Source organism: Ostrea edulis, chromosome 4 (genome assembly GCF_947568905.1).
Source record: "Ostrea edulis chromosome 4, xbOstEdul1.1, whole genome shotgun sequence".
Lineage (NCBI taxonomy): Eukaryota > Metazoa > Mollusca > Bivalvia > Ostreida > Ostreidae > Ostrea > Ostrea edulis.
The window spans coordinates 6,759,948-6,787,544 of NC_079167.1; the positions used below are offsets into that span (position 1 = coordinate 6,759,948).

At 38.1% G+C, this 27,597-nt stretch overlaps 1 protein-coding gene across 1 annotated transcript; it reads right to left on the bottom strand.

Annotated features, from left to right (window-relative positions):
• Positions 1-2: 2 nt before the first annotated feature.
• Positions 3-25,755, bottom strand: LOC125668860 (uncharacterized). Its single transcript, XM_056161120.1, has 18 exons — positions 25,668-25,755; positions 22,471-22,790; positions 19,013-19,244; positions 18,669-18,908; positions 18,469-18,572; positions 18,224-18,359; positions 17,934-18,042; positions 17,566-17,754; positions 17,349-17,435; positions 13,792-13,883; positions 13,245-13,624; positions 12,661-12,892; positions 12,299-12,538; positions 11,996-12,099; positions 11,759-11,894; positions 2,963-3,071; positions 2,663-2,851; positions 3-145 (listed from the first exon to the last, which is right to left on the bottom strand). Exons 1-18 carry the CDS (start codon positions 25,702-25,704, stop codon positions 67-69), a joined length of 3,015 nt encoding a protein of 1,004 aa, XP_056017095.1. The 5' UTR covers positions 25,705-25,755; the 3' UTR covers positions 3-66.
• Between the last annotated feature and the right edge of the window lie 1,842 nt (positions 25,756-27,597).

Here is a 27,597-nt window from a genome sequence, read left to right on the forward strand (position 1 = left end):
TGTGAACTTTCGGGTTTATTTTCTGTAGCTGCACATACACACACTTGATGGATGTAGTCTGTACAGTTAGCACACAGTGCCTTGTTGTCTTGGAATTGTCACCCGGACTCCATCATCCACCGATTTACGTAAACAAAAGGAGGAACTGTAAATGGAGAGAAATTCAAAATTTCAATTAAGAGCTTGTATCTAAAGAAAGGGAAATCAATGATAACCAAGACTTGTGCGAGATTTGATTAGCATTCTGTCCTACTTGTTTGCACGTGCGAATTCCGAAAATATACTGTCCTAGATTTTTGCACGTAAGAATTTCGAATATAAATTGTTCAAGGCAGACTTATTTTTATTTCCTTATTTTTCTAATGTGTAAAGTGTAATAAAATATGTAGAGTGAACGACTAAAAGATAAAACATTCATATAAATAGAGACCCATGGGCCTTAACAGTCATCTGAGCAACACACACGGAAACTTTTAATAAGGTTACAGTACAAGTGCTGCATGTCGATGATGCAAAGGACACAGACCTCTGACACCTGGACCCACACTCCCCTTGATCCTCCCAATTTCAAGGAGCAAAACAAAAATGAAAAGATGTTTTTCCTGCAAAATTTGTAGATTTTATGTATGTGGTATTTATCTTTCATTCCCAATGCCATTCCACAATGTAAATACGAGTAGACCTGGGGGGAAAGAATGCACTTCATCAAATGTGTTCTTCTCAGTTTGGTTCATTGATTGATTGGTTGATATTTTTACGTCCCGTCGAGAATATTTTACTCATATTGAGACGTCACCAGCTGTAGGAGAAGTACCATTTAGACTTATGCTTAGTGCGCAGGGGCGTTGCAGTGAGAGTTCTTTATCGTGCCAACGCCTGCTGCGACACGGGGCATCCGTTTTCACGGTCATCTCCGAAAGACCCGTGATTCTTACTTTTAAATGCTGAGCCTCAGTTTGGAACTGTTGTATCCAAAGTATGAAATTACTGGATTAAATATATAGCTAACCATTACTACGTAACTTAAACGAGTTTGATAAAAGATTTTATTACATTTTCAACAGTGAAATACTATAATTTTTCCATTGAATAAAAATTATATTTTAACACTGTGAAAATAACATATTACAATAACAACTGGCTGTGCTGTCATGTTGTGTACATGTATTACTATATATCTAACATTTTAAATAAAAATGCTCTAGAACCAAAAAATAAAATATAATAAACAGAAAATTCAATACTTTGTAGTTGGATATGGAATATATTTTACGAGTAAGACAGTTTTATTTTATAGTTTCACTCGTGCAAATATAAAAAAAAAAAAATCCTGTCTTACTTCGCACTCGTGAAAATATGAGGAGGAAAAAAAATCCCGTCTTACTCGTGAAATAAATCCATATCCAACTACAAAGCATTGAATATCCTCTATTTCTAGTGTCGCATATCAATATCCTTATATCAAATGATAATTTTCTGATATCAAATATTCAAATCTGTATTCTTTGTGTGTCCTCCATAAGCACAACTCTAAATATATATGAAAATATTAATGTCCTTGCACGATGAAACAACAGAGTAACTTTTAAATACCTCCTTAGATTGTTCGTAAACAGAATTATGACCATTTGAACAGAGAATAACATTTACAGTGAAATATCAATGCCCATCGAATGTTTACGTAAAACTTCTGTTCCCAAGTTCATGATCCACCACAGTTTTCACTTAGAGGATCACAAACTTTTGACCTGGAAAGATATGTTTCTATAAAACTTGCAGAGTTCGCGGCAAATTTGTGAAAAGATATACATGTACACTGACAAACACAGGTAAAGACATGCACATCCCAAATAGCAGTTAACAAGAAGGCATTATGAATTCATAATTTGAAAGACTTTCCATATGATTAAAAAGTGATGACTAAATATATGTCAAAACCATGAAATTTGTTTGTGGAAAGGTAATTGACACACACACACACACACACACACACACACACACACACACACACACACACACACATATACAATTTTCACCTTAAATTCGTTCTATGTAATATTAGTAATAATGTCGGCCGAAGAGTGGTTTGTTCAATATTGACAATTTCTTTTTAATGAAAAAGAGTTTCAAGAAAATTAAAAATTTATTTTGTTTCAAGAATGCAGTTTTTCATAATTATTGGAAAAAACCCTCGTTTTAACGAAATTGACTTACTCCTTTGTTGATTTTAAACTCTATCTCCGTAGACTGCCGGTAGTGCCAATAACTGCAAGTTTGTTTAATACCATTCCACGTGGTATTGTTCGCAGTGCAGTTAAAGTAATTCACTTCACATGAAGAACAGTTAAACAAACAGTCAAAAAAAAAAAAAAAAAGAAAGAAGAAATTTACAGGTCAGAGGTAAGATATATGGAGGTAAAAAAAAATTGAAGGAAAAATACAAAGTATATACTCTGAGTTCGAACTTATACGCGAACATATTTTAACATTCAAGTTGACTTCAGTTTTCGATGTAGACAGTGTAACATGGTAAGGCGAAATAACAATGTACCTACAGCACTTTCTTAGATACCATGACTGACAGCACCGCGAGAACCAGGAAAGGGTCACATGTCACTGGCCAGCATGCGATACGATAGACACACAATTCACATTCCATTACCTGTCCCCTAATTCTCCTGACGTGACGGACACCGAGATGACCTCAATGTTATCTTGTCCCCCTCCAAAACCCCATAAGAAGCCTTTCTTTTTCCTGTATAGAACATCTACTGACGTGACCTCTCCAACCTCGGTGGGAACAGCTACAACTTTTGTGACCACTCCACTTGTTTTTAGATGAGTGTCTTTTCTGCAAAATTGAAGGAAATGGGATATATGGGTCATACAAATTTCACTTTCATTTTAAGACACTGGACTTTATTTTGGTGTTGTTAGATTTTTTGGTGATTTTAACTCTTACTCATTCACAGCAATCGGATGTGTGTTTCCAAACGCTCCTTTTAGGTTGAAAAACAGAGTGCCATAACTGTCGGTTGTCCCCAGGTCATATTTTATCACATAGTGAAAACCTAATGTGAACAAAAGAAAATCAAAGTGATTAACATTTTTCATATGATTTTCTGAGATATTGTTAACAAATGAGTATATCTTTATATCGGTCGAGTACCACCATTCTTATCGCCAACTATTTTCTTCTGTTCAGTTGGTTGTTGTTGGGGAGGGTCTGTCGAGGGTGAACATCAATTATCGCCATTTTTTCTTATCGATCATATACCCAATATCATTGAAATACAAACCAAATAGTTGTAAATAACTTCAACATTTTCAGATATTACAGACCTTTCACACAGATTTCCGCAAACACTAAATTCTATGTAAAGGATAAAAACCAAAAACCTGTCAATTCTGTGAGAGAAAGAACTGATCGAGCCCTGTAGGACTCTCACAGTATGGACAGTTTGGGGCTTATATCCTACTTAAAAAGCATTACATCTTTTGTTCAAAGAATGGACAGGCTCAAGTAAACAACCCATTGACAATGATAATTATGAATAAAACTATTTTTAACTAGTCTGGCAATATAACCACTTTTATGTGGATGTCTGGTTTTGTTTTTTTTCTTTTTGTTCCCCTTTCACACATTCACGGATCAGGAGCCGGTAAACGCCGGATGCAAAATTCTAGTCACCCGGAGTAATCCGGCGGGTTCTGTGACGTTGTAATACCGGTCAACGGATAAGCACCTAACTAACTGTACCTCTCCGGAAAAAATACCGGTTGTTGCCGGCGTGATTACGGAGCGTACGGAAGATCACGGTTTCTGCCGGTCCATCCATAAGTGTGTTGCAGCGAGCTCTATTTCTAAATACTATTGACCGACATAGCCAATCGAATACGAGAGTGTATGATAGTATGTATGAATGATTGCGAGTTTGTTTAGTCACGTGGTGTACGTCGACTTTTCAACTAAATGACTATCGAGTAATTAATATTCATTGTATTGTATTGTTTAATGGCTTTAAGCCTTACGGCTCATCAGCATAATATATATTCAATTACAGAGTATAAACAAAAAAAGATGTATACAGTATGAAAAGTGGAGTGAATATTATTCATACTAACCTCACTTATATAAAAAGACAAGTTTCCGCCGCTTTCATTTACCCCTTGCGATATTACTTAGAGCACAAAATTTCAAATTGTTAAAACCTCCCAATTTCTATGGGATTATATAATTTCAGCTTATAATAGATGCAAAAAGCAACTTGATACAAAAACTTAAAGAGAGACGAGTTCTTTAGTCACTTCATGTAGAACAACAAACACACTCAATATGATTGAAACCACTATGTTTTGAAAAATGGATACAGAATGGAATTCTATATATTAAAGATATTTTTTATGAATATGGGAAAATGCATGATACAATGTGCTTTACAAACAAATTGAAAAAGAAGAATAATATTCACTGTGAATATATTATACTTATAAAAGCTATTAAATCTTATTGACAAAAATTTGACCAAATTATTCAAAATACGAAAAAGTAAAAGGGAACCTGATGTTCAATTTTTGTTTAAGAATAATGTTGTAAAACGAGCTAAAAATATCAAAAGTTTTTCTATGCAGTTTTATCAATATGAAATTTCTAAAACCATTGTATGAAAACAGATGGAAAAAAATATGTTTCAGTATCAGTTATTTTAATTGGGAAATATATACATGTATATCACAAAAATTAAAGAAAAGTATTTTAAAAAATATATCAGAATTTAACTATAAACAACTTAATGGTATTTTAAACAATAGTATATGAACAAAAATAAGTCTCCATTATGTGAAACTCATACTGTAGATACAGACACAAACCCTCTTTTGTGTGACTATCAAGCATGTCTGGGATAAAATTAGCATCTTCCTGAAATTTAATATTACAAGGAAAACTATTATACTGGGGTTTTATAATGAAAAAGCAACTTTTTTGAATAATCTTACGTCATTTGTAAGTTTTTCTATATATAAATACAAAACAGAAGGAGCAACATCTCCTACACAACCTTAAAAATGTACTTTTAATTCAGAATTTGATCGTTACCTATATTAGGAATATTGTTTATAATTATGTATATATTCGGATGTATGGCACGAATTTTTCTGACGTGTGAAATGAATTTTCCTTATGCATTGCGATGTATAAAGTGTATGATATGCATTTAGATAAATGATAAAAAAGACTTTCAGTTATGAAGCGGTTGCAGTTGAAGTAACAGAGACTCACCATTGAAAAACAGCGACACAGATATTCTTGGTAAAGCATGGGGTTATGTTTTGATTGGTTATTAGATAAATTTCAAAAAGTCCCTATTTTTGTTTTGTTACATTTAGAGAGAGACAGATTAATGAAGACAATCATATACCAAAACATAAAATGTTTGATTAGATAAAAATGACATAAAATGCAAATAAACAATAAATTATCTTTTCACATTGGCGATGTATATTACTTTACTCGTACAAAAAAAAAAAAAAAATAATACCCTGCGACAAGACGACCTCTGATAATGGCGTCGTCAGTTATATTTCCCTGGTGCACACTCGAGGATCCTGAAGGGGTATAGTTTTGGTAATGCATATATTGTGTAGGACAACACAGACATTGGTTATATCACAAGCTCTAGGGAGTACGAAAGAGTTCCTCCTCCATAAGTATCCAGACAACGAAAGCGTGATAGTAAGATTCTATGGTATTTCCAGTGTGGATATGTGTTGTGTTATTGACCCTCTTCTGAATCTGATGTAGGCGGAGAACCACTGTAATCAAATAGCCACACTTCTGCTATCGCTCCTTTCTTGAACAATCCAGTGCTGAATTCGACCAAATTACAGCACCGTACATTTCGCCAAATTATGCTGATGACCAAGTTTAGAAATTTTAAATTCGCATCACACACCCCTTGGACATTTATTAAATGATTTTTTAAATTATTACATGTATAAAGACGTTCATCAGTATTTGGGGACTCGATTCTTATGTGTGTACCATCAATACAGGCTATCGTATTGGCTATTGAGCTAAATTTCCTTATCTTTATTTTTTCGGCAAGTCATTTGACTCAACGGACATAATAATGTGTTTTGGCCACATCAAGATGGTACCGAGTCAGGTATTATTTTGCAAACACTTGATCTGGAAATGCTATGTACATCCCAAACAGCCTTGAAACTTCCAGTTGCAACCATGACCTGAAATAACACAAGGGACGCAAAAGGCCTCAGAGTAGGGTGTTAAATGTTTGCATAAGTCATGGGTGATCTATACCTAGAAATGATAAAATTGCCATCGAAATAAGGTTATCAATGTCTGTGGAGACACCATCACGTTTGATGCGACGATTTTTTCGAGCCTCCAGCAACATAGGCGAAGCCGTCTTTTCTAAGATATAAAGATCTGCATGTCAAAAGGTCTAGTCTTTAATTTATTGTGAGGAATGGTCGTGTAAAATGTTGAAAAGTCATACGTTTTGATGTTGTTGATTTGAGAAAAGTTTTGCGATTTCAAGTTTACTAAAAGTTCTTTAGAATTTTTTAGAATCCACATTTAATTTACACCACTTCTAACATATGTAGTGGCACAGTACGTTAGAAGTTTCTCCTTCACAGCTGTTGCTATTTTCGTGAGAAGCAAAGATAGAGGCTTGGTATTTCAATTTTTGATGTTTTCAAATTAGTACTGAAGCTTATCTAGGCCATATATCAACATAATTGTATGACAAATCTTTGTCATATGATTAATCCTATCATTTATAATGTAAAAATCTTTTGGGTTGCCTTTCCCTTTAAGATATCTTCAATTGAATGATAGGGATCATCAAATCATTTATACCGAGCCCCAAATCAAATTTTGCGAGCAATAATTCCACCACGTTGATGTGCACATCTATTGAATTACGCCAGTTTTGAGATAAGAGATCTTCTGTGTGGGAGGTGCATTTACATGTAGTGGAACCTTTAATGCTTAGTGGGATAGAGTGGACCTATAGTCAGTGATCAAGACGATAAAATATATTCAAAGCGACTTCTATCTAAATATGTAAATGGAGGAAATACAAAATACTATCATATTTACAAGTAACATCCTACATATGATACGTACGAGCAACGAAATAATGCGATATGATAAGAATTCCATGAATCTAATTAGTCCCTGAATACGTATCAGTTACCTAGTTTGCGTATTGATCAGTCAAACTGCGTATGAGAAACTTGCTGAGCACATTCATTTATGCAGTGATGGGTATTTATTCCACTCCCGCATGTAAACAAATTGTTTCGCGCCTTACTGTGTACTAAGAGTTCTCTAAAGGGAAATAACTCGGCTATATCTCGAAACTTGCGTATTGAATTAATGAGAGCAATAATTGAATTGATGCAGATGCGCGCAACAAATCAAATATTACTCATCAATGGAATTAATGCGCGCACCAAATCAGTTATTGATCTCATCAATTGAATTAATGCACGCATAGATCAATTATTGCTCTCGTCCAATTGAATTGATGAGCGTATTTACCCAATTATTACGTGTATCAATTCAGTTGATGAGAGCAATTACTGTTTTGAAGCTCGCATTAACTCAATTATTGCGCACAATAATGGAATTGATACTATCTTCAAACAATTAAAGATGTCTTCAATTATTTGAGTTGATGTTAATTTGGCGCTCCATATGAATCTCGTTCGAACACGCTGCAAGTTATTTTTCATTACGATGCCTCTACATAGGCGTAGCTTGGGTTCGAATATTACCGAGGCAGGGGGTCTGCTATCGACATTTTAACAACGTAAAAGGTGGGGTTTTTTTTACCTAGGCAGCTGCCTCGGTTAACTCAATGGAAGCTACGCCACAGCTCTATCGAGTCTGTTCAATCTGTAGAAGAAGCACGTAATCTTGCTGTAATTCGTATTGAACGGTGTATAATTAATATGCAAAGTACATGCGAGTTTATCTTGAAGGGGGATTACAATGTCATCATTGTGGCTTGGGGGAAGGGGGCTGTCGGGCCCGATTATAACCAGGCCGTTTCCAACACAAGACTGGTGGGAACTCAAACACGGCTCATCATTCAGAAACTGGTTCAGGCGGGAGGTAGTCTAACAGATGTCCACATCATAGGTCACAGCCTAGGTGCCCACACTGCAGGCTTGGCAGGCAGACAACTACATGGCAAAGTCGCCAGAGTCACTGGTAAATGATGGAAGTGTTTACAACATTTCAAAAAGTGTTCCTTCTTGTTTACGAAAAACATTGAAGAAGTTAATAATGTTTACGTATAACAATACGATTTTCAGGCCTTGATCCAGCTAGGCCAAGGTTTGAAAATCATCCACCTGAGGTCAGAATAGACCCAACTGATGCTCTGTTTGTCGACGTCATTCACACAAACGGAGAACCTATAAACCAGGGAGGGGCGGGGCTAATGCAAGTGTCAGGTCACGTGAGTTTTTTATGCCTCAAACTTACCATGATCTGAATGCTAGAGACTATTAATTACTGAGGATACGGTAATAACCTCATTTGTTAATATCCGAGCGGAAGTACATGTGACATATTAGTCAATCTTTACACATACATGCTTGGTTATAGACAACATGCATCAAGAGGATGATGATGATCGCGGGTTTTCCCACTCACCCACGCGGCATTTATACGATTTTTATGTTTTGGTTCACGAGAAACAGGTCAGTCGTTGATACGGCATAATGATAATTTGTGAAGATCCTGGTATCATAAGCTACTGTTTACTAGGGATGCAATTATTGGCATCGTCCTACATTCAGATTTCCACCTGTGGAGTCTTTTATATCCAAAGCTTAACATGACCTGAATGAAATGTGAAGATAACGAACAGTGATCAATCTCATAACTCCTATCAGCAATACAAAAAAAAAGAGAGTTGGGCAAACACAGACCACTGGAGAGGTGGGAACAGGTGCCCAGGAGAAGCTGAAATCATACCGTTTATCATAAAGTTGAGTTGTTGGTTTGCCGTTAATATCTACATATGTATTTTCAATAAAATATCTAAGTATGAAGCAGATGTGGAGGACTCTGTGGTGTCTTTTATCTCGAGTTCACGGGGATTTATCGAATCGACATGTGAATGAAAATTATCATTGTTAATAGATCAAACGTCGTCGATATATCTATATGTCGTATTGAAGGCCACGGCAAGAAATTTTTCTTCTCGTAGAAGTATTTGAATAATTTCTGCTTCAAAAGAACAAAAACAGGTCAGCTAACAAAGGCGCACAATTCGTGCCTATGGGAATTCCAACAGACTGTTGGAAGACCTAATCACCAAAGACTACGAAGATGTTGTCAATGAGGAACTCCAGCACATTTTTAATTTCAACTTCAGAATACTGGTGCGTGGAATCCGAATGGTGTTTAACAAAATAATTTTTGGATGACTTATCACTGGATATGAATATTTCCGTTTTCCATTTTTGTTGAAGAAGTACTTTTTTCCACGGAATCACAATTTCTGTTTATTCCGCGGGTAGAAAATTGGGCGGATTTCTTAGATTGCCACTTAATGTCTTTCATTTACTTTACCCAGTAAGTATGCTGGGATAAATTTCCACGGAAAATTTGTGACCGCGTACATAGCGTAAATTAATACCGCGCGGAAAAAGTACTTCTACAGTATATGCCGACTGTTTCCTAATATTTACATTCATAGGATTGAAACCACAATTTAAGTCCCAGGTCGGAACTTTTATGACATTGATTTAAGACATATCGACTGTATTAAACTCCACAATTCTGCAAAATTATGATCATCAATCATAATCTTATAAACATTGCAATACAACCAATCACACCCAAAGGAAGAATCCCCACAACCCACGTAATAAATCACTACCTAGGACATAAGTGTCCCTCGGGCTGAAAGACAAAAGAACCCATCCCAAGTACTAATTTAGAAATGTGCACACAAACATGTGACGTCAAACGGAGAAAGCAGAATAACTCCATCAAGTCAATACTACCCCAAGAACTATGTAGGGCGACTTCGGTTCATATCCAAGTACGAACTCAGGTTACCCGAGTTGCAATCGAACGAAGAGAGTTTCAGCTCTTATATGACGTATTGTGACATTTGAACTATACCCAAGTAACCCTGCCTTTCATGAGGGTTAGTGTGGTAGCAACATGTCGGTCTTGTAAGGATACTGCGTATGTGTCAGTTTTCAAACGATGGATGTTGGATGTGATTGGTTGGAGTGTTATACATGGGAGTAAGAAAGAGCATTGGAATATTTACCCTGGTATGAACCTCAGTCGCCCATAATGACTTAATGTTCCAATTGCTGTGAATAAACCCGAAAATCATTGCTGGTATATATTGTCTTCATCTGAGTGTGTTTGAGGTGGTTTAAGCTAGGCCCACTTGGGAAATGCTCATATACCTTGCCGCCTTACTGAAGACAATCCATTTTTCGTTTCCAGGGCAAACGGCCGTAAATGCGATACCACCAAGGTATAAAAAATATCGGTCACCTAGACCTAAAAAGGACCACCAAAGTTCAGCCACCTAGAATAGACTATGAAACCACAAGGGATAAAAAATATCGGCCACCTAGGTCCTAAAGGAACCACCAATTTTCAGCAACCTAGGCTATATAAAGTCAATTAAAACTTCCTTTCCTAAATACGGAGAACGGCCGAAAGACCGTTAAAAAAAACCTGCTGGAGAAAACATGTCCGTGGATGTCTAAAGAACGACTGATATGCAACATATACTTCCGCTCGGATATTAACCAATGAGGCTAGGTCGATTGAAGTTAATTCTCAGACGCCTCCTGTCAGTCACATTTGTATAATTCACACGTGGTCAGAAATAATACATTGACTTTGGTAAGTTTTAACATTTAGTTTATATTTTGTTTACATAGGAATAAGGACCGATCAGATTTATTTCATTCTGCGGAGAGGCAAGTAGATAAGCACAGACCCAAGAACTGGCGGGGAAATAGCATGCGGTATGCTAATAAGACCGTCATATCGGAAAGAAAGAGTGTCAAAACATGGGTCGTATTTCGAAAGCCCCCCCCCCCCCCCCCCCATTATTAATAGAATACCGTAGTATTGATATCTTGATAGAAAGTGTCATTGATGTCTTTTAGTTAATTTGGAGCGAAAATACACGCATTTTTTCTAGGCGACTGGGTGACAACTAGACCATCATTTTACTTTGCAAGACTAAATAACAGTGCTTTTAAACATCTAAACTAGAAATTGTATCATTGTGCGAAAACCGTAGTTGAATCCCCCTGATGGGATCCAGTGCCAACAGCACAATACAAACACCGTTTGTGGTTGTTAGGACGAGGAAATCCTCCAACTATGTCAAGTGTACTTTGATTTTTAGGCCAAAAGGTGGATAATGATGTCACAATATCAGCAGGACAAAAAGAGGACGAAATTTAATTGCTAATTTGCGGTTTTTATTTGTTGTCTTTTCGTCTATAAAATTTGCCGTCTTTTTATTTTGTAGTTTTTTCGCTATTTAGTTTTGAAAAGACGCAACTTGTCATTCTGTCGTCTTTTCACATCAAAATAACGAAAAGACGACATGGCACAAAAAATAACCATACAAACAGATTTTAAAAAAGATCTAGATATTGTGTCATTAAGACTAAAAGTAACAAACATGTTTAAATTATATACCATTGAGATCCTGTAACTTACCACAGAACGGTTCCCTCTCTCTCACTACAGTGCTGAGGTACATTTTTCCTCTAGCTGAGTACTGGTCGGCATAGTAACCCATTTGAGAGCAACCTCTCGTGCCACAGGTCATACATTCCCCGCGAGTAAAATTTTCCTGAATATCAAACGGATTTTATCTTAAAATATGTTGCCATAATGTTAAATTCTAACTAAGAAAAATAACCTTAAAAATCTTGGAGAGCGGCAGTAACTTACGAAGTTATCACACGGATATGCTGTAAATGGACAATCCGTTAGAATAGACTCCGTGAAATACACGTGAGCTCTTCCGTGGCTACAAGCGACCGCCTCTCCCATGGCTAAAGAAAAACCAAAGAGAAACCATGCACTTCCTCATTTGGTACATTTTCGATAGGAACATCCCACACTGAAATCCTTAGTTAAACTAAAATGATTGTTATTCAGAACGTTAATTTCTTTCAATTATCGAGATATACAAAACTGCAGCGAGTCTGCTAAACTCTAAGAATGTTAAAAATTTCAAAAGAAATTGTGTACCTGTGGTATTAAAAGTAAAAAGACTTCCTAATAGCCCGCTTATTTGATTAGGACATCCAGGTTGTTTTTCTCCTCCATTGACATAGAAATCCACGTGACCAGAAGCTTGCATGAGACCATAACCAAGACTACTAAATGGAGCACCGTTTGTATGAATGACGTCAACAAAGACTGCATCGGCGGGATCCAAACGAATTCCCGCGGAGAGATGTTCGAAGTCGGGCTCTGCTGGATCCATGCCTTTTGTATGAAATCTTGAAACGTGAGCTCTAGTGATTATTCATAGGATTAAAATGATTTTTTTCTACCATGTAAAAGTGCCTGTAGTGGTCAAAAAGAACAACTTGACTTGGGTCACTTACCTGTGATTCTGTTTAATCTGCCATGCAGAAGTCGACCTGTGTAACCTGCAGTGTGAGCACCAAGGCTGTGACCGATCAGATGCATGTCGCTGACTTTACCCCCCGCTCTGACTAACATGTCAATAATAAGACGAAGCTGAGTCCCAACCATTCGGGTATTAGAAACAGCCTGGTTGTAGTTAGGTGCTGTGGCGCCATTGCCCCATGCCACAATGACAACATTAAAATCACCCTGTCAGAGAAATAATTATGAATTTGCAAATACAACATCTCAAAAGTACTGGAGGTTGTAATGGATATTCAATAAAAAAAATTTCCTTATCCTCCGCAGAAAATATTTTTGTAGAATATTTTACAATACAAGAACAATACAATACAAATGCAAGAAAATACAAGAAAAATACAAGAATATGTAACAGGGAGGAAAAGTTCCAAATCGCGGATACTTTTTCATTACAACGGTGGGTGTTGTATTTGACGCCAAATTGTCTTTTTACCGGATTAGAAATGCGTAAGCACTACTAAGATACAGCAGCTCACAGGGCCGAATAAAATCCTCGTTACAATAAGAGAAAAATGCCCACCCTCTTCAGAAAAGCGTCTTTCATTTTGTGCAACCATGTGGACTTGATCGTGTTGGTAAATCCATGAATGATAAATTTCGTTTTAGCGGTGCTCTTGTAGAAGGAATTTCTTATGGAAGTTAGCGATGTATAATTTAGATGGTGTGAGCTATTCCAGTTCCTTCTGGTATATAATACAAATTCGGTCCCAATTTCTTCTGGAGACCGAGGTAAATCAAGATTAGCATTATCGAAGGGTGGAAAATTATCGAAGCAGCCGACGTATGCGTAACATATAGTCTTATTGGCGTATGGGTTTGGCTTGGGGGTGGTTGTGTTTCCGGGTGTGGGAGGAGTCGGAGTCCCAGGGGTAAGAGTGGTGACAGCGGAATCTTCTCCACCTGTAAGTAAAAATAGGCAATCTTGCGCAAAATTAGAGAGTGCCAGTCTTAATAAAGAATACACCGATAGTACGAATTCATAAAATCATAGAATTCTTTTAATAATTAGTTTTTTGGAAAGATTGGTAAGTTGTGTTGAGAGTTACCTTGTTATATTTGGTACCTACCACAAATCTCTAAACACAGCCCAGCAAGGAAAATTATCCATGACATAGCCATGTTTGACGCCGCTAGCAGAGATAAGGAACGCACTAAATCACTTTCAGAAAGACGAGGTTACCTTTCGATAAAATCACAGACCAGTCGCGTCATGCATATTAGACCAAATATAGTTTCAGTGACTATTGCAGGGGTCATGGAACTATTTCACGAGACAATACATAACCAATAAGCCTCCTGTCCAGACATGCTATGTGACTATATCTCATACGTTTTTGGTAAATGTTAAAGAATTATTTTGATTTTATGTATTACGTTCCTTCAAGGGCTTTTACTCGACCAGCTGTATGTACCACGGGGTCATAGCAGTCACTGTTCTTGCCAACGCCTACTGTGACACGGGACCTCGCATTTTAAGGTGTCATCCAAAAGACCCACAACTCTCTCTTATAAATACCGAACTTTTGGCGAAGAAGCACTCACTACTTATTTTAACATTTTCGATTTGATGCCATGAAAGTGCTAGCGGTCATGAAACCCACAACTTCTAGGTCAAGAAGCGAACGCTCTAAACACGGCGACCGTGACAGGTTAATAGGACAATGTATCTTCGGTCAAAATATTTTTTTCCAGTAGAAAATACCTGAATGACTGACCCAAGGGCGTATTTAAGCATACTCTCGTACTCCCAAACGTCCAAATCAATATGCAAATAAAGATAATTCAATTTAAACAAGAGGCCCAAGGGCTACATCGCTCACCTGAGTTACCTTGGCCCATATTTCAAGATTTTTCTTAGATATTCGCATCTAAAACTTTGATCCCTATTGTGGCCCCAACCTATTTCCGGAGGCCATGGTTTTTACAAACTAGAATCTGCACTATGTTAGGAACCCTTCATGTAAATGCAAAAGTCTCTGGCCTAATGGCTCTTGAGAAGAAAGTTTTCAAAGATTTTACATTATATATTTGCATGTAAAACTTTGATCCCCTAATGTGGCCCCAACCTACCCCAGGGGTCATAGTTTGACCAAACCTGAATCTGCACTATGTCAGGAAGCTTTCATGTAAATTTCAGTTCTTCTGGCCCAGTGGTTAAATGACCCCACCCTATTTTTGCATTTCTGTGATTATCTTCCCTCTGTAGCGGACATGACCCTTCATTTGAACAAACTTGAATCCCCTTCACCCAAGGAAAATTTGTGCCAAGTTTGGTTGAAATTGGCATGGTTCTGGAGAAGAAGACTTATAAATGTCGTCAATGTATTTTCACTAATTCGTTATTATCTCCCCTTGGAAAGGGGCGTGGCCCTTCATTTGAAAAAAAAACTTGAATCCCCCTCACCCAAGGATGCTTTGTTTTAAGTTTTGGTGAAATTGTCACTGTGGTTCTGGAGAAGAATCACTTTTAAATGTCATCAATGTATTTTCACTGAAACATTTTGATCCCCTATTGTGGCCTCAACCTACCCCCAGGGGTCATAGTTTTACCAAACATGTAAATTTCAGCTTTTCTGGCCTAGTGGTTCTGGAGGAGAAGATTTTAAAAAGTTGTTAGTGTATTTTCACTATTTTGCTATTATCTCCCCGTTGAAAAGGCCGTGAACCTTCATTTAAACAAACTTCAATCCCCCTTACCCAAGGATGTTTTGTACCAAGTTTGGTTGAAATTGGCCCAGTGGTTCTGGAGAAGATTTGCAATTGCTGTTATCGTATTTTCTATATTTTGCTATTATCTCCCCTTAGAAAGGGGCGTGGCCCTTCATTTCAACAAACTTGAATGCCATTTACCCAAGGATGTTTGTACCAAGTCTGGTTGAAATTGTCCCATTAGTTCTGGAGAAGAAGATTTTTTAAAGTTGTTAACGTATTTTCACTATTTTGCTATTATCTGCCCTTGGAGAAGGGCGTGGTCCTTCATTTGAAAAAAAAATTAAGTTCCCTTCACCCAAGGATGCTTTTTGCCAAGTTTGGTTGAAATTGTCCCAGTGGTTCTGGAGAAAAAGTCGAAAATGTGAAAGTTACAGACAGACGGTCGGACGGATAACGGACAACCGGTGATCAGAAAAGCTTACTTGAGCTTTCAGCTCAGGTGAGCTAAAATATAAATGTATTTTCTATATAATAAGAGGAATTGAAAATCAAAATTGATAAAATAGCGACTTTTTTATTGACTTGAATAAAGTCGTCACTGATTTTGTTTCGAGGAAAGAACAGCATCTTTCCTTTCTCTTCTGATTGTAAGTACTCTAAAAATATCAAGAAAAATGAACAAATATGCATGAATTCTTTTTTTCAAGTTCGTGAATTTTGCTTCAATTTGTTTCACAGCTTAAAAATAAATTCCAATGATCTGAACAAATACTCTGTGTCCTTCGGAAATACCTGAACTCCTATTTCACTGACCTTTCGCATTTGATAGATTGATCGTATACTGTTTAACGTCCCTCTCGGGAATTTTTCACTCATATGGAGACGTCACCATTGCCGGTGAAGGGCTTCAAAATTTAGGCCTGTCCTCGGAGCTTACGGCCTTTGAGCAGGGAGGGGTCTTCATCGTGTCACACCTGCTGTGACACGGGGCCTCAGGTTTTACGGTCTCATCCGAAGGACCGCCCCATTTAGTCGCCTCTTACGACAAGCAAGGGGTACTGAGGACCTATTCTAACACGGATCCCCACGAAACTTTTCGCATTCGAGAAGCAGTAGACGATGTTTGACGGATGATTATAGCCGATAAATGGACTGTATTTCCAATTCACTATGGCGATGAGAGAGGTAGGACCTTGACAGAGTTGCTTCTAAACGGTAGGGGTCTAATTATCATATCATATAGAACTTTTCGTTGAAAATTGCAAGCGATGCAGCTTGCAGAAAAGGAAAACCAAGATGGCCGCGTGGTATACCTTGTGAATATTTTGTTTATAGGAATACAATTTTTTATCATTATATATATTTAAAACGTCGAGTGGCTGTACTTCCATCGGAAATCAGTAAAAGATATCATGGTAGGGAATTATGGGAGTGCAGTCTCGGGAGATATTGTACCCAGGAGAATCTGTATTCAGGAAAATATTGATACCAGCATAAAAACATTCTGACTTCTGTTAGTCATATTTTGCATTAAAATAGTGCCATATGAAAATTTGGAATCCAAATATTAGCCGAATATTTTTACACATGCATAGTTTTATCTTTCATTGCATCAAGATTGAATAACTGTTTGTTACAGAAAATAACAACAGCAAAGATTTCCAGACTGTGTTAAAAAGATAAGCTTGCATTGGGATCACGCAAGAAGTACACGTATTGTGGATTTTAGAACATTTTCATGAAGGACGTCTCATGGATGGCAACAACCACTACTAAAGTAGCGATGAAATGTCCATGCCAGGATCCGCTCACGTAGATCGCTACACCAGGATCTGATTCAAGGCAGATTGATGCCACGATAAAATATCGCTTACATGATTGATCAAGGCGGTCAAGGTAAACTGTGAATTGATAAATTGAACGGCGAATGTAAAGCCAAATGTTTTCTGTGAATCTTTATTAAGAGAATTCTTAGTTAACATTGGAAGTGGCGGATCTTTGAGTGGTACTGACAGTTACCCCGTCTGGAAGGCTGGTTCCTCTCATATAGAAATTGTATCTATTTCAAAAATATCATATTATTTTGATGGATACAAATCAATTTTTCGTTGCACAGAACATTAAGAAGAGATATCAATATGTTTCAAGTACATATCACCATAAGTCTCAAACTTCAAACGTTGACTTACTTATTCCCAGTGCGAATTTCCTCTATGGACACTGACGTCAATGTCAGTTGGTTCTTTCCTCCCCCCCAACCGAACAAAAAGCCGTTCTTCTTTTTATACAGAAGATCTATAGATGCAATGTCTGGAAATCTGGTGGCCAAAACTACAATCTGGGTATGATTCATTCCAGCTCTCAAGTGTACTTCTGAACTGCAAGGGTACAACAAGGATGTCTATCATTTTATATTTCTTACATTTAGAAAAAATGAATATCATTGATAAAGTCCAACTGCATAATTTAAATTATCAGAAATGAGACATATTTCTTTATACAATAACAATGAAATTGAAAAGAAGTAACTTCGTGTCTATGAATTTGGATTCTTTACTCAGTAATGGCAATTTGCTGTGCTTGTCCAACAGAGTCATGAATTGTTAGAAACAATTGACCGATAGAATCCTCTAATCCAAATACAGTTGTGACAACGTAATGGTAGCCTAAAATGAATTTAAAAGAAATGTTATCTCTCCTTAACAAAAAAGGCTGTAGTGTAGTGCTGTGGTGGATGCTATATAGTTAGTGCTAGGGCTGAGTCTATGAACGCATTTGGTATAAACTTTTACTTTTATGTGTAATCAATTCATTTTTAGAACATTATCCTTGAAAATTGAAACCTACCACAGAATGGTTTGGTGGTTTTGATTTGCGTGTTGAGGAACATTTTCCCGCGCCCTGTATTTTTATCTGCGTTTAGACCAAGCTGAGAGCATCCACGTGTGCCGCATGTTTTACACCCCCCTGCACTGAACTTTTCCTATATTGTAGAGAACAATTCGTAGGTTCCTTTCTTACATTTCTTTTCCACATGTATACTGAGCAAATTTCAAGTGGCACATCGGAATAAAATGAAAACAAGATCTTACGTAGCTGTCACATGGGTATGTTGTAAATGGACAGTTCGTCTGAATGGATTCCGTGAAATACTCGTGAGCTCTTCCATGGCTACAAGATGCTGCTATTACAGCTCCTACAACACGACAAAAATAATAGACTAATGAAAAGGTAGTTGTCGTGTGCAAAATGACAAGATGATCAGAAAACCGATATCAAATCTCACAAATACCAGACAGATTGCGATCAAACAGCTGTTCAAAGGTTCCCGACACCACGTTTGGACATCCTGGTTGTGACTGTCCTCCATTCACGTAAAAATCTACGTGACCTGACACTTGCATTAGCCCCGCCCCTCCCTGGTTTATAGGTTCTCCGTTTGTGTGAATGACGTCGACAAACAGAGCATCAGTTGGGTCTATTCTGACCTCAGGTGGATGATTTTCAAACCTTGGCCTAGCTGGATCAAGGCCTGAAAATCGTATTGTTATACGTAAACATTATTAACTTCTTCAATGTTTTTCGTAAACAAGAAGGAACACTTTTTGGAATGTTGTAAACACTTCCATCATTTACCAGTGACTCTGGCGACTTTGCCATGTAGTTGTCTGCCTGCCAAGCCTGCAGTGTGGGCACCTAGGCTGTGACCTATGATGTGGACATCTGTTAGACTACCTCCCGCCTGAACCAGTTTCTGAATGATGAGCCGCGTTTGAGTTCCCACCAGTCTTGTGTTGGAGACGGCCTGGTTATAATCGGGCCCGACAGCCCCCTTCCCCCAAGCCACAATGATGACATTGTAATCCCCCTTCAAGATAAACTCGCATGTACTTTGCATATTAATTATACACCGTTCAATACGAATTACAGCAAGATTACGTGCTTCTTCTACAGATTGAACAGACTCAATATAGGCATCGTAATGAAAAATAACGTGTAGTGTGTTCGAACGAGATTCATATGGAGCGCCAAATTAACATCAACTCAAATAATTGAAGACATCTTTAATTGTTTGAAGATAGTATCAATTCCATTATTGTGCGCAATAATTGAGTTAATGCGCGCTTCAAAACAGTAATTGCTCTCATCACCTGAATTGATACACGTAATAATTGGGTAAATACGCTCATCAATTCAATTGACGAGAGCAATAATTGATCGATGCGTGCATTAATTCAATTTATGAGATCAATAACTGATTTGGTGCGCGCATTAATTCCATTGATGAGTAATAATTGATTTGATGCGCGCATCTGCATCAATTCAATTATTGCTCTCATTAATTCAATACGCAAGTTTCGAGATATAGCCGAGTTATTTCCCTTTAGAGAACTCTTAGTACACAGTAAGGCGCGAAACAATTTGTTTACATGCGGGAGTGGAATAAATACCCATCACTGCATAAATGAATGTGCTCAGCAAGTTTCTCATACGCAGTTTGACTGATCAATACGCAAACTAGGTAACTGATACGTATTCAGGGACTAATTAGATTCATGGAATTCTTATCATATCGCATTATTTCGTTGCTCGTACGCATCATATGTAGGATGTTACTTGTAAATATGATAGTATTTTGTATTTCCTGCATTTACATATTTAGATAGAAGTCGCTTTGAATATATTTGATCGTCACTGACTGTAGGTCCACTCTATCCCACTTAAGCATTAAAGGTTCCACTACATATAAATGCACCTCCCACACAGAAGATCTCTTATCTCAAAACTGGCGTAATTCAATAGATGTGCACATCAACGTGGTGGAATTATTGCTCGCAAAATTTGATTTGGGGCTCGGTATAAATGATTTGATGATCTCTATCATTCAATTAAAGATATCTTAAAGGAAAAGGCAACCCAAAAGATTTTTACATGATAAATAATAGGGTTAATCATATGACAAAGATTTGTCATACAATTCTGTTGATATATGGCCTAGATTTAAGCTTCAGTACTAATTTGAAAACGTCAAAAATTGAAATTCCCGTGATCTACAGAGGCTCCCATGATGTGTAACTTTTTTGTATTTAAGACCACAAAAATAAATAATTTTGACGTCACACCGTCTGTTCCGGTTTTGATGAGATTCTAAGATCATCCACAGGTGCTTGGGTTCAGGACCCCCCCCCCCCCCCTCCCCCCTCCGAATAAGTTACATGAGTTGATTTAATTTTTTTTTTCTTGGAAATATTTCTAATGCATGTCAACAACGTCTTGCATTAATTAAATCAACTCATGTAGCTTATTCGGAGAGGGGGGGGGGGGGTCCTGAGCCCATGCACCTGTGAGATCATCAAAGATGTGCATGTGGTGTCCAGGGGTCCGTGTTTGCCCAACTATCTATTTTGTATTGCTTGTGGGAGTTATGAGATTGATCACTGTTCGTTATCTTCACCTTGCATCTTGCGAATAAATAGGTTGATGCCTTCCTGGCAAGCAGTTAATTACACTAATGCGAAGGGGAGATGTGAAAAAAGATTGGTTTTTTGTTTTAATTGAAATTCCCGACTCAACCAAGTCATTTGAAAAGAAAAGACTACGTAAACTGTGATCCATCATTTGCGTAATGACAAGTTGAGGTTCAAGGCATTTGTATGAAGAACGTTTACCGTCTGCCTTGTCTGCTACTCGACTGAACGTCTTCTTTTCTCAATTTCTTCTTGCGAAAGAATGGGCTCAAATCTATACGGCTCCAAACTTAACTGTTCGTGACTTGTCATGTTTACAGTGCTGCTGATGAAATAAACCGGATTAGACGGTGTGACGTCATAAATTAAGCGGCGGGTAATTTCAAATACATGATAGATTAATATTGATTTAATTGTTAAGCAAGGATTTTTGTTGTTAAAGACTGTCAATTACGATATATGTAAGTAATACTTAATTTATAAAAGCAACTATGTGGTTAGGGTTGCCTTTCCCTTTAAATCATTTACAACGCTTTTGTATGAGGAATTAATACTGGCATCAGTTCTTTCAATGAAAGCAACAATTCAATTAAAGAGGTCATTAATTCAATTGTGGATATGTTGAATTGAAGATATCTCTAATCATATAGTTGATATCTCTATAAAGGATTATTGCGCGTATTGATTGATTAATTATATCCTATTAAACGTCCCTCTCAAGAATTTTTCACTCATATGGAGACCTCACCAAGACCAATGAAGGGATTCAAATTTAGGTCTATGCTCGGCGCTTACGGCCATTGAGCAGTGAGGGTTCTTTCGTTTGTCACACCTACTGTGACACTGGACATCTGTTTTTAAGGTCATCTCCGAGGACCCATGACATTCACACCTGATGCCGAGCGTTTGGCGATGGAACTGTCACTAGCTGTTTTAACGACTTAGGTCTGTCATGGCTGGGATTCAAATCCCGACCTTCAGCATGCGGGGCGAACGCTCTACCTCTAGACCACCGCGGCGGTACATCAATTGAATTAATGATAATTCAAATAAAGATAACAATAATTCAATTATTGCGCACATGAATTGAATTAATGTGCACTTCAATTCAATTGAATAGAGCAATAATTCATTTATTGCGCACAGTAATTGAATTGATGCGCGCAAAATTATTGTTCTCTTCAATTGAATTGTAGCGCGCATCAATTCAACTGTTGATATAATCAATTCAATATAAGAGAACAACAATTCAGTTATAGCGCCCATCTATTCAGTAGAATAATTAATGCTATCAACAATTCAATCAATGCGCTCAATGATTCAGAATTGAAAATGGAAGATATAATTAATGAATTGAAGATATAATTATGTAATTGAATCTTCAGTAATTTGAGTTTATGTCAATTTGACGCTCCGTGGATTCATTGCTTTTCTGTCTTCATGAAAATTAATTCAACTTATGCCATAATGTAATATGGCACTGCCCAATCTCATTCATTTATTTTCTTGATGAATATTGTTTAAATCAAATGAAATGTCTTAATTCTTAGAGATTCATTCATAGGATTCACTCATGGAATTATTTGAATATCTTATGGGATCAGATGATCCATCATCTGCGCCTACCTGCTTCAAGAAAGCGTCTTTCATTGTGTGTAACCATTCCGTTTGAACATTATTGGAAAATCCATGGATAATGAGCTTTGTTGGCAGATCACTTTGATAATGAGAATTGACGACCGATGTTTGGGAGACATATTCCAGAGTATCTGGAAGGTGTGGATTTCTACGTGTAAACAACAAGAACTTCGTCCCTATGTCATCTGGAAACTGCGGCAAGTCAAAGGCAGCGTTATCAAATGGAGGGAGGTTGTTGAAACAACCGACGTAGTCATAACAAACAGTTTTGTTGGCTAGTGGATTTACTGTTGTTGCCTGTATAGTAGCTATAAAAGAAAAACACTTTTAAGCATACCCCTTGCAAACAATATTGAGAAACTATACACGAATCACGCTGTCCATCTATATGTTGGTCCCGATATTTGTTCAAGCCCTAATTTTGCGACGGAGAGACATTAAAGTAATCACAGGTTGTGTCCTTGACAATAGCTAAGGTTACTGGTAATGTTTTTGTCCTTGTCGTATTCAATAGATTGATTGATTGATTGCTGTTTTCCGCCACACTCAACAATTTTTAAGTTATCTGGTGGTGCCCAGTTTTTATTGGTGGAAGAGAGAACCCAGATACAATGTACCTAGGAAGAGACCACCGACCTTCCGCAAGTAAAAGGGAAACTTTCTCACTTACCAGCTCGAGCGGGATTCGAACCCGTACCGACCAGAGGTGAGAGGTCGTGTGATTTTGAACGCGATGCTCTAACCCCTCGGCCACGGAGGCCCCTGTATTCAATAGAGACCCAGTATGTGCTTCTAACGTATTCAATAGAGAGCCATTAGAAGCACATACTTGTCACAAAGGTTGATTTCACATTTGGTAATCGTATTTATACTCCATCTACCCTTTCAAAAATGAAATTCTTCAAATGCATGCTTCAGTTTTATACACATTTAATGTCCCAGTCAATGGGATGGATGAATATGAGTTACCGAATCTACACTGGTTTCCTAAACTTCACAAAAAACCCTTACATTGCTGGATCCAGTAAATGTTCTACCAAGTTCCTATCTTTGCTTCTCACAAAACTATTCACAGCTGTGAGGGAGAAACTTCAAACGCATTGTACCACAACATATGCAAGAAGTGGTGGAAATCAAATGTGGATTCTAAAACCTTCTACAAAAATTTTGGTAAACTTGAAATCACAAAACTTTTCTCAAATCAACAACATCAAAACGTATGACTATTCAATACTTTACACGACCATTCCTCACGATAAATTAAAACCTAACCCTTTTGACATCATAGGCAGTTGCTTCAACAAAAATGAAAAAAGGAATATCCATATCTAGTGATCAGTCATCCCAAAATCACTTTGTTAAACACCAACCTGATTCCACGCACAAGTACTCTGAAGTTGAAATTAAAAATGTGCTGGAGTTCCTCATTGACAAATCTTCATAGTCTTCGGTGATCAGGTATTCTAACAGTCTGTTGGAATTCCCATGGGGACGGATTGTGCTGCTTTGTTAGATGACTTATTTGTGTTCTCTTATGAGACAGAATTTACACGAAAAGAAATAATATCTTGCCGTGGTCTTCAACTCGACATTTAGATATATCGACGATGTATTTTCTATTAACAATAATAATTTTCCTTCATATGTCGATTCGATATACCCCAGTGAACTCGAAATAAAAGACACCAGAGTCCTCCACATGGGAAGTCATAATAGAAGTTCATACTTGGTTCAGACGTTTCTTAAAAACGGATGCTGTGACTTGATTCTGAACCAAGGTAATTTTTATGTATCTTCACCCTCCATAATCAAGATAATTTACAACTGATCAAAGTCACAGATATTTATAATTATAGTCAGAGCCGTAACTATGTATTGCAGGAATTGTAAAAGTTTGTGTATATGTGTTCTTCAAACATGCTGTGTTTTGGATATACACAAGTTTGGATGAGCCTGCGAGGGTAATGGTCCCGACAGGACAAGTGTGGACAAGCCCGCGTGGGTAATGGTCCCGACAGGATAAGTTTGGATAAGCCCGCGTGGGTAATGGTCCCGAGGGAACAAGTTTGGATGAGCCCGCGGGGGTAATGGTCCCGAGAGAACAAGTTTGGACAAGCCCGCGTGGGTAATGGTCCCCGAGAGAACAAGTTTGGATAGGACTGCGGGGGTAATGGTCCCGAGAGAACAAGTTTGGATGAGCCCGCGGGGGTAATGGTCCCGAGAGAACAAGTTTGGATGAGCCCGCGGGGGTAATGGTCCCAAGAGAACAAGTTTGGATGAGCCCGCGGGGGTAATGATCCCGAGAGAACAAGTTTGGATGAGCCCGCGTGGGTAATGGTCCCCGAGATAACAAGTTTGGATAGGACTGCGGGGGTAATGGTCCCGAGAGAACAAGTTTGGACAAGCCCGCGGGGGTAATGGTCCCGAGAGAACAAGTTTGGATGAGACCGCGGGGGTAATGGTCCCGAGAGAACAAGTTTGGATGAGCCCGCGGGGGTAATGGTCCCGAGAGAACAAGTTTGGATGAGACCGCGGGGGTAATGGTCCCGAGAGAACAAGTTTGGATGAGCCCGCGGGGGTAATGGTCCCGAGAGAACAAGTTTGGATGAGCCCGCGGGGGTAATGGTCCCGAGAGAACAAGTTTGGATGAGCCCGCGGGGGTAATGGTCCCGAGAGAACAAGTTTGGATAAGACTGCGGGGGTAATGGTCCCGAGAGAACAAGTTTGGATGAGACCGCGGGGGTAATGGTCCCGAGAGAACAAGTTTGGATGAGACCGCGGGGGTAATGGTCCCGAGAGAACAAGTTTGGATGAGCCCGCGGGGGTAATGGTCCCGAGAGAACAAGTTTGGATGAGCCCGCGGGGGTAATGGTCCCGAGAGAACAAGTTTGGATGAGCCCGCGGGGGTAATGGTCCCGAGAGAACAAGTTTGGATAAGACTGCGGGGGTAATGGTCCCGAGAGAACAAGTTTGGATGAGACCGCGGGGGTAATGGTCCCGAGAGAACAAGTTTGGATGAGCCCGCGGGGGTAATGGTTCCGAGAGAAAAGGTCCATATCAATTTAGGCTCTGAGCTCAAAGTTGATGTTATATTGTACGTGTGATTCAAATTAATTTCAGTTCAAAAGCTAATTTTGTTTCTAACAGAATGTCTTCAACACATATAAATGTTGGAAGTGGCTTACCTGCGAAAGTCAACACTAGTGCTATCTGTGACCTCATTGTGTCAGTTGTACTGCTTAGTATATCAGATCCGAACACACATATTCCTTATCTGATACTGAACGCGGTATTGAGCAACACTGTTGGTGCTCCTAATTATACATTATACGCGTTATTGAGCAACACTGTTGGTGCTCCTAATGATAATATGATTTGAACATACATGTATTTTTATTGCATCAAAGTACTGATATATACAATCATATATTGATCTCCTTCCATTTTGAAAATCGGCATTTGATTAATTTTCGACTGTCTGTTTTATATCCGAAAAAAAGAGAAGAATGACGACGTGGATAAACAGGAATGAAACTAGGAGTACTTTATATTGCATATTACAAACTTATATTTACATGCTTTTCACTTCATCAAATCTCTCTCTCTCTCTCTCTCTCTCTCTCTCTCTCTCTCTCTCTCTCTCTGTATATCCTGTTAGTCTGGTCCCCGCCTCCGGCGCTCATTGACCATTATAGGAACGATCAATAAGTGGCGGGGGCGGGGACCAGATTATATCCGTGTTCGCCCTGTTCTCAATTTCTTTATAAGATGTTCATTGTTCATTATCCTTACCATTTTTCATACATCTATTTTTAAAATCCGTTAGAAAGCATTTTTCATTTACTGTTATGGAGTCCTCTCAACAGACTTATAGCCATCAGAAGTTCAGGCATACAACCTGTATAGCACGATGATGGGTCTGCAATAAAAAAAAAAGGTATCAAGTATCATGTCATTACACTCAGGATTGGGTGTTTTTTCCCATGCATCGATGTGCTGTAAAAACGTTCACAGACAAGGAAAATACACGAGGACTTAAACTCCATGCATAATATTGTAAACTTCATTATCATTGTATTTTGTGATAGGGGGTTACCGCTGAGATTTCTTTCATTTCGCTTCTCCATTTGTAAATAAATAAAGAAGTATGACATTAACGGCAAACTGACAACTCAACTGTATGACAAACGGGATGATTTCAGCTTCTCCATCGTCAACTTCCCCACATTTATGTAGCAATATTCCATTATCACCTGCATATGGTGTTTATATATCTCAACTGATTCGATATGCAAGAGCTTGTTCTGGGTATAGTCAGTTTTTAAATCGAGGTAAGCTACTGACAAACAAGTTGATGGTACAGGGATTTCAACAGTCTCGATTGAAGTCAGCATTTCGCAAATTCTATGGTCTTTATAACGATCTAGTTCGTCAATGCAACCTCGCATTGGGTCAAATGCTGTCTGACGTGTTTCATACCGATTGTTAAGCCGTTCTTGGCACACTGATTTTGACTGCGGATAACTCCGTTTACCTGATCAGGATATGGGGCTCACGGCGGGTGTGACCGGTCAACAGGGGATGCTTACTCCTCCTAGGCACCTGATCCCACCTCTGGTGTGTCCAGGGGTCCGTGTTTGCCCAGCTATCTATTTTGTATTGCTTGTAGGAGTTATGAGATTGATCACTGTTCGTTATCTTCACCTTGCATGGAAAAACTCTAGTAGTACTAGTATATTTGACAAGGCATATATTTGCAAATTCAAATAACTATGGATAATGTATTATACTTGGGTCACGTGCGAATCCACTTCAGGGTTAGCGAGAAACAGTTTGTTATAACCATTCCTTATCATATCCAATAAAAATTTTCCTCACCTCACAATAAGCGTGAAATCGTTAGGAGCGTGCGTGAAATCGTTAGGAGCGTGTTATACTGCACCGTGCATTGTTTGTGTGTTATGTAAATAGGTACATTTCTGCATGAATAATGTGCAGGTATATTTCAATTACGCTAGATCTAAATGTATCGTGTACTTTTTATTGATAAACAAGATGCATTCAAACAATGTAAGCAGAGCGTACACGTGAAATATATAATTTTTTTGCCTCTAC

What these genes read in the sequence shown, in the direction of transcription:
- LOC125668860 (XM_056161120.1), bottom strand. Translation starts at nt 25,704, where the DNA reads ATGAGGTCACAGATAGCACTAGTGTTGACTTTCGCAG. An exon ending in AGAGAGGGAACCGTTCTGTG is followed by an intron (nt 3,072 to 11,758) that starts GTAAGTTACAGG and finishes TGTTCACATTAG; the next exon opens with GTTTTCACTATGTGATAAAA. An exon ending in CATCCGATTGCTGTGAATGA is followed by an intron (nt 2,852 to 2,962) that starts GTAAGAGTTAAA and finishes TCAATTTTGCAG; the next exon opens with AAAAGACACTCATCTAAAAA.